The sequence below is a fragment of the Propithecus coquereli genome, unplaced genomic scaffold (genome assembly GCF_000956105.1).
Source record: "Propithecus coquereli isolate 6110/MARCELLA unplaced genomic scaffold, Pcoq_1.0 Scaffold30, whole genome shotgun sequence".
Lineage (NCBI taxonomy): Eukaryota > Metazoa > Chordata > Mammalia > Primates > Indriidae > Propithecus > Propithecus coquereli.
In genome coordinates, this window is record NW_012148619.1 from 5,423,698 (window position 1) to 5,432,351 (window position 8,654).

The window sequence follows — 8,654 nt, forward strand, 5'->3', positions numbered from 1 at the left end:
CAGGCTGGTTTCGAACTCCTGAGCTCAAACAATCCGCCCGCCTCGGCCTCCCAGAGTGCTAGGATTACAGGCGTGAGCCACCGCGCCCAGCCTTCTTCAGGATTTTTAAACTTGAAGTCTGCCATGCACTCTAGAATTATAAGTACATACTTTTCATTATTTTTGGAAATTTTTCATCCCTTATTCCTTCAAATGTTTTTTTTGTACCACCCCTTCTCCCTTCAAGGAGTCCAATCACATATTACAGCACTTTAAGTTATCCTACGGCTCACTGATGCAATTATCTTTTTTCCCCTCAATTTATTTTCAGTGTTTCATTTTTGGTAATTTAAAATGCTATGTCTTTAAGTTCACTAATCTTTTCTTTTCAGTGTCTAATTGACTTTAATTGCAGACGCTGTAGTTTTCATCCCTAGAAGTTCAATTTGTGTTTATACCTATATTCTCTATGTCTCCATTTAACATGTTCAATCTTTCTTCTAGCTGAATATAGCTATAATAAAAACTTATGTTATCTACTAATCCTATCATCTGTGTCATTTCTCTTTTGTTTTCACTTTTCTCCTTATTATAAATTGTACTTTCTTGCTTTTTTGCATGCCTATTAAGTTTTAACTGGATACCAGACATTGAATATTTTATTCTGTTAGGTATTGGATATTTTTGTATTTGTACATTTTTCAGCTTTGTTCTGAGACAGTTACTTGAAAACAGTTGATTATTTCAGGCCTTGTTTTTAAGCTTCATTAGGCAGGACCAGAGCAGCATTTATAATCTGGGAATAATTTTGTCCACTACCAATATAAAACTCTTCTAAATACTCTATCTGATGTCCCATGAATTATGAGGTTTTTCATTCTGGCATGTGAAAGTAGAAATTATTCTTGGTCCCGGGGATTGTGACTTCTAAATTTTCAGATGGTTCTTTCCCTAGCCTCAGGTAGTTTCCTTATATGCATGTACAAATGAATACTCATCTCAAGACTAGAGGGAGACCCTGTGCAGATCTCCAAAATTCACTCTATGTGCAGCTCTTCCCATTCAGGTATTCCATCTTGTAAATACTAATTTCCTTGACCTCCCTGCTCTATCTCCTACGGTTGTCTTATCCTGAACTCTTCTCTTCCTTGCACTATGGCTTGGAAACTCTGCACACAGTAAGCTAGGGAAATTATAGGGCTTGCCTTCTTTGTTCCATATATCTCAGCAATCACCGTCCTTTATTGTCTGTTGCCCAATGTTTTGAAAACTGTTGTTTCATATATCTTGTGCTGTTTCTTTTAATTGTTTCAGGGATAAGGAGAAATCTGGTCAGACTTTTGCAAGTTGATCAAACACGGTAAGACTTTTTAAGAGTCTATTTTTTCTTACTCTAATTTTGTATTTTTTCTCCTACACCATAAAATTGCTCTATGAATATATGTTTGCAGAATGTAATTACTTGCATATATGACTGGATAGTTTACAAAAACTTGATGAAAAAGGTAATGTTTCATTTATAACTTGAAACACTTTCACATAAAGAAGGACATGTAAGTACACTGAGATTTTTAATACTGTAATAACTTGTACAAATTCAAGATACCTGGAGAGATGTCAGACATTAGTTTTGAAATAAAAAATGTTCTCTAAAGCAAGCTGTACAAACACATACATATTAGAATTTAACATCAGCTAGCTAGGTTGGAGGGGGCAAAAAAGAAAAATAAAACACTGTACTTTAAAAGGCATATATAAGCCTTCCTGCTTCTGCCCTGGAAAATTTTCCTATGGTGGATTAGAAAGGCATTTGATGTAAAATCTTAGGCTCAGTATATTGTGAATATGCCATGAAGAATCTGTATAGTTTCTTCACAATAATGATTTTGGCCTTTACTCCATTGTTCCTAGCAAGTGCAATATTGTTCAGAAATTGGTCAAGATGATTAAAGCCAGGGAAAAGAGCAAAAGAAAAAAATAAAAACATCAAGAAAACACTGCAGAAACTAAACAACTCAAAAAAGATTGAAAAAAATAGGCCTTGCAACCAGAGGAAAATCAATTATACATAGGTTTGTCCTTTGGATTTTATAACAATATTATTTAATAAGCAAAGTCTGACCCCTATAAAAGAATCATGTTGGTTTTGACCTATTATAGTAACTTTTATACTTGGGTATAGACATTTGTTGGTATCTATTGACAGTTATTATAAATTAGTATTTGTTATACTACAAATTCCTTATCAATGATTTATTCATGTGCCATTTTGCAGACTATGTACTGAAATGAAAATATCCAGTGGAAAAATGACTTTAGATTATGAACTCTACTCAAATAATGGCTTAAATTGGGGCCTGGTTCTGGACAAAGGAATTAAAAATTCTAAAAGTCAGAATTGTCCTTTTTGAGGTAAAAAGTATGCTTTGGCTTAAAAAAAAATAGCACATTAATAAAATATTTTATCATGGAAGAGAATCATTTGTGGCACTCTCAAAATGAAATAATATTAATCAATGAGTACTTCTAATTTCTGAATTTTTCTTCTGATTTATACCTTTGGCATACTGGTAATATAATTATCAATTATTTTGCAGTTATTTTTCTTCACCTAATTTTTTTCAGAGTTCTCTTATGACTATGTAGAAATTACCTAGCAGATATAATAATTTTTATATGTATGAATATTTCAATTTATTTATAAATGTTTAAAATAAAACTATGATTTAAAGCTTGCAGTAAAATTGCCAAATACTGCAGTGCCTTGGAACCAGTTTATTCTTGCTTGTACTAAGTAGAAATGTAAAAATAACATATTAAAAATGTCTTATCAGATAATTCGCTGATTATATAGATGGTACTTTTGTTTTTTATTCCATTATTTGTTTTAACTCATATTGTAGTGATTTCTTAAACTTTTATCTAAATTAGTCTTAAGGTAAAAATTAAAATTTGAAGTTTCTTTTAAGGAATTTAAAGGTAACAGTTACATCAGATTTTGTGAACAGTGTAGAAAGACTTACAGTTTGTAAAATCTGCTTAAGCATAGTAGTAGTTGGGATTCAAAATAGATTAATTATGTCAAAATATGAATGTTATAATTAGAAGTAAAGAATTAAAGGACATTTCTCACCTTTCTTCAGTAAGTAGTATAAACAAGAATTTTTTGCTATTAGACATGACTTTTATGAATACCAGGTCCAATAATTTTATTTAGTGTCCATGTTTAATAACTTATTAATATTTTTCTACCTCTGATATAAATTTTAAGTTTAAAAAATTATCCAACACTAATTTAAAATGAAACTTGAAGTTCAAATAAATTTGATATTTTTTGAGATTAAAAAAAGGTCCTATTAATACAGTTAAATATAGTTTGTATACATACAAATATATACCTTGTTTACATGTATAAGCAATATTGTTTTATGAAATGTTTGAAATACAATATTGAATTAGTATATTCTATACCTGTAAAATGTCAGCAGGGTCTTCTTTTGCAGATGCAATCAACAGTGTATGCCCACTAATGATTCCCTCTGCCAGGAAATACTTGAAGAGCAAAGGTGAATAAATATTATATTTATCCTCTTCTGTAAAAAAGAAAAAAATTACAGTCAGAATCCTCTCATATAGCAAGCACATTCACATGTTTTTACAATTATTTTCCTTAAAACAAGTATGTGAGGTGAGACAATAATTTCATCTTTCTAAGGCACAGTTAGATAGGCTAAGAGACTTGTAAAGATAGTCAATGAGAACAAGGTACTTTTAATAAAGACTTTCTGATTCTAAAGATCATTCTCCAACTACTGCACCACTCTGATATCCACAAAATTAAGAGGATTACAAGTGATTATAATATCAAAGAAATCAGAGGCTTTTTTTTTCTTTACTAAGATATAGGGCATTTTCTCTCAGTACCTCGAACGTAGCCATTATTATCCACAAAGCAGTCTGTAAGCTCACACCTCATTTCTTTCATGTCACAATAATTAAGCACTTCATGTATGTAGCCTGATAATTAATGCTTATAAAATTTGCAAAAATAGTATTACTCTCACAATCTGGTTTTGGGTTTAAAATTCAACAGTAATTAAATATTGAAGATTTTAATTTGATAGGGTTCCTAAATTTGTACTAAATGTTTTCTCAGTAAATAGTCCTTTTGATTTTATTACTCCCTTACCCCTCTTCTTTCTGAATTTTAATGGTTAAATGACGAATCAGGAGATTTCTTAGGTAAAAATGTGTTATATTTTTGAGATTTCATTATATAAGAAAAATAGCTTCAGATTATCTTTGTTCTTTCAATATTGCTGATAAACTACATGCCTACATTTTTATATCAGCTTTCTTTCCTTCAACAGTCTGAACACAACAAAGACAAGAAACATAGGTACATTTATTGCATTGTCTAAAAAGGGAGTAGCCATTATTGATTTATTCAACAAATATTAATTGAATTCTTATAATAGGCATCATTAATATTTGTAAAAATCACACTATTGAAAACATTCCTGAGGAAGTTTGAACTGTGGTAATGTCGGCAGGAAATCATTGTGCAAAATCTCCTGCAGCTATAATTATAAAACCCGGAGAAGACACAGTTTAAAAAATAGCTATTTGAAGGTATTGGAAAGCAATGCAAAACAGGCAGCAACCACAGCAGAGTTTCCTTTTAAAAGACAGTGATCATGACATGCAAGAATTTCAAGTTTGTGGGTTTTTGCTTAAGAATGTCCCTAATTTCCCTTAGGAAGAAATCATATCTTTTTTGGCTATATTGATTAATACAGCTATAACACTGGAAAAAAATGCTTAGATAACTAAGAATTTGCTTCCATTCAACTTTAGAACAAAATACAGTCATGTTTAAAAAAGAATTGATTTTACCTTAAATAATTACTATCAAATCAGTTCGAGGTCATCATAAATCAATAATGTAAGAAACAAACCTGATACTAAAATTTTTAATTTCTAAGGCTGATATTTTTACAAAATGGAAAATTAAAATTTTAAAACATTCAATCACCATCCTCACAGAATCATTGCTAAAATTTTGTTCTATTTCCTTTCAGTGCTTTTTCTGTGTGTTTGTTTTGTTTTTCTGTTGTTATTGTTGTGTTTTTTTGTTTGTTTGTTTGTTTTAGAGTCAGGGTCTTGCTCTGTCTCCCAGCCTGCTAGGCTGGAGTACAGTGGCAGGATCATAGTTCAGTGCAGCCTCAAATTCCTGGGCTCAAATGATCCTCCCGCTTCAGCTTCCTGAGTAGCTGGGACTACAGGTGCATGCCACCATGCCCAGCTAATTTTTTTCTTTTTTTATAGAGATGGGGTCTCACTATGTGAACCAGGCTGGTCTCAAACTCCTGGCCTCAAGTGATCTCCGTGCCTTGGTCTCCCAAAGTGCTGGGATTACAGGTGTAAGGCACCACACCCAGCCAGTTCTGACTTTTTTTCATACTCCCCCAGTCATATCCCTCATGATCTTATCCACACTCAAAGCTTCATTACTGTCTCTACTGTATGATGCCCAAATCTTTATCTCTGGCCTGCTTTCTCTGTACTAAGATCCAGACATCAACATAATTGCTATTTATTTGAATCCTTACTATTAACCAGGCATGGTACCTAGTACTTTATATACATATTTTATGTCATCTTATCTTCACTGAGATGTGCCAACAGAATTTCACGATTAATGTGTCCAAAAGGGAAACCATATTTTTTCCCCCTTCCTTGCTGCTAATCTTCTAGTGGTAAAATGCTAATTGGACAAGTTACTCAACCATTTGCTCTGGGCTTGAGTTTCTTCAGCTGTAATATAGGATTGATAAAATTATACCTACCTTATAAGACTGTGGCAAAGACAAAGTACTTAGATAGGTGTCTTGCACATTGTTTAGGGATCAACAGTTAGTGTTAGCTATTATTCTTTTCAACTTCAGCTCTTCCCTTGCCTTTACACAACTAATCACCAAGTCCTGCGGCTTCAACCTCCTAAAATCTTTACAATCCGTCAACTTCTTTCCTTCTTTACTATCAATAACTTAGTTCAATTCACCCTTACTTTCTCACCATCAGCCTCCCAATTGGCTCCTGTATTTCCAGTCTTGTTCCCCTCCAGTTTGTGTCCCACACTACTCAAAAATTGTTTTTTCTAAAGAGGAAATCTATACTTGTCATTCCCCCGTTTTAAAACTTATAAATGGCTTTTCATTGCTCTCAGGAGAAAAGCACCCAAAAAGTAAGGCATATAAGCCTCTACAGATCTTGTGCTGCCTTCTTTCGCAACACTTCCCTTCCATAGGATACACAGTCCAGGCACAGCAATTTATTTACCTGCACCAGCCATACAGCTTCCTGCCTTAGGACCCTTGCATAAATCCCTTCACCACTTTGGCTAATGAATCCACTTGAATCTTTCCAGAACCAGATTAGTTAGCACCATCTTTGAGAAGCTTTCCTCAAGGTTGGGTGAGATAATCAGCGAGCTCTGGAGTACCCGCTTAGCCCTATAGTAACATTTAATACACATCACTGAAATTTCTCCACAAAGCTAAAAGATTCTTGTGGCAGAAAATGTATCTTATTATTACATCCCTAGTGCTGGACACATAGTATACATATACTAAATATTTGTAGAATTAATTAAGGGAAGAACAAACAAAAACTTATCTTGTAAGTCAGCCACATCTACTGTGGTATGGCTGAAAACACATCTTCTTATGCACACATACATACACACACATTCTATAACAGTTAACACTTCTGTTTTCTCAACGAGGCCTATGAGGGAGGACAAACTAATAGGAAGAAGATCACCTACTTAGGGATTAGCAAAAACACTAAAGTCATCAAGCTGAAAATTACCAATTTTGTGAAACAAATTTTGAGGTTGCACAATAAGCATTTAATTAATCTATTTAGAGAACCCCCATAACCCTGGGCCAGTAAAAATGATAATGATGTGATAGAACTGCCAAAAAGCAAATGTAATTTTGTCCTGAAGTAACAGTTTAACTCCTAGGCTGACAAAGACACTGTCCTGTTCTATTCTGACCAGACTGCCAAAGGTATGTTTGGTTTGGGGACTTATGCAAACTAAGGCATTTTCAAAAGAAAGTGGCCAGGATTGTGAAGGGAGTTAAATGCTTGGGACATGAAAAGTGGGGAATACTTAGCTTGAAGAGAAAGAGACCTAAGAGACACACCGGTTTCAGTTATGAAAACTTAAAACAGTCAAGTTTATAACTTTATTATACTTTTCGATAGTATAATAGTTAACTTTTTTATACTATTCAATACAAAACTTTCCCTCTCCTTCAGCACAGACTAAGGCTCATGGCTTGAAAGACTTAGAGGGGCAGGGAGGGTGAGGATAGAAGTTCTAAAATACCTTTTCCCTCAAGTACTCCTCAAGTCCCAGTTCCTGTTATTGGAAAAGCAGAGAAAAAGAAGAGAAGTGGCAGAGATCAGCTTACAAAATTGCTTGTTGAGCACAGATATGGAGATGTCCCTAGCCTTCCTCTGACCTGGTGTATTTAAGCCTGCTGCTTGTAGTCTATGAAGCTGTGGTGGTTTCCATGTACGTGGTTAAGTGTGGTTTTCCTGGGTAGTACCCTGCTTCATACTGGTCCATCTGTCATTGAAAAAGCACTCAAAGAGGCATAATCTAGTGTTTTGGGGGCTGATCAGTAATTCATATTTAATCTCTTCTTTGGAAATGTTAGCTATCGCTATCATTATTATTCCAGCTGTATTTACACAATCTATTCCAGCAGGCCTCCCTCTTTCTACATTAGAAACAGGAAACAGTCTCAATGTTTGAGAATGCCGACAAACTCTAGGAGATACAAGGTGGGCTTTTCAATAACTCTCTCATCCTGCACCACTCACTCAGATGGGCTTACTACAGGTTCTGGAGTTTAGCAAGCAAACAACTGGGAAACAAGAATACCAGTCTTTGCTTCTTGCAAGCACCCTTGGTGTCTATGACTGATGCCCTTGGAGTTGTACTCCCTCACTTGCCTCACTTTTTTCCATAAACATTGTACTCCTGCTCTCTCTAACCCTAGACTTACATTGCCTGGTAATGGTAGTGATGGTGGTAGAGTTACGAGGAAGTACCTGTGCTAGTTCTTTGGGCCTGCAAGGAGGTGTCTAACCGCAATTTCAGGAAAGGGGGAATTTAAGCCTTTGTCCTATTTTTCTCATTGTGGGCTATAGTCACCAATTCTGGGGTACGTAACATTCTATTAAAAATAAAAAATATCTAACCTTACTGATTACTGAGCACTAACTATACGCTAAACACTGTAATGTGCTTCTTATGCATTAGTTTATTTAATCCTCATAACATTGTGTGATAAATGGTATTAATTCCTACCTTACAGATAGGAAACTGAGGCACAGGGAGGGTAAGCAGCATACCTAACGTTATATAGCTAGTAAATAGCTATATTCATGTATTTAGAGACATAATTTGAATCTAGGCAGTCAGATTCCAGAGGCTATGTTCTTAACCTCTTTCATGAGCTTATTTTCTTTTATCTATTCCTAAAATACTGATAAGCCTAGACTTTAGATTTTCTTTCTACTTTAGTTGTTCTTAGTCTTTTCTTTTTGGAGTTTCAGACGACTTTGAGAATCTGATGTAAGTTATACATTCTACC

At 34.2% G+C, this 8,654-nt stretch overlaps 1 protein-coding gene across 2 annotated transcripts in view; it reads right to left on the reverse strand.

Moving 5' to 3' along the window:
- The window catches only part of ELP4 (elongator acetyltransferase complex subunit 4), a 297,140-nt gene that overhangs the window by 257,361 nt on the left and 31,125 nt on the right, over nt 1-8,654 (reverse strand). For both annotated transcript variants that reach the window (XM_012649655.1, XM_012649656.1), the window contains exon 3: nt 3,451-3,572. In XM_012649655.1, coding sequence (XP_012505109.1) covers nt 3,451-3,572 — 122 coding nt within the window. The remainder of the gene's footprint in view (nt 1-3,450; nt 3,573-8,654) is intronic.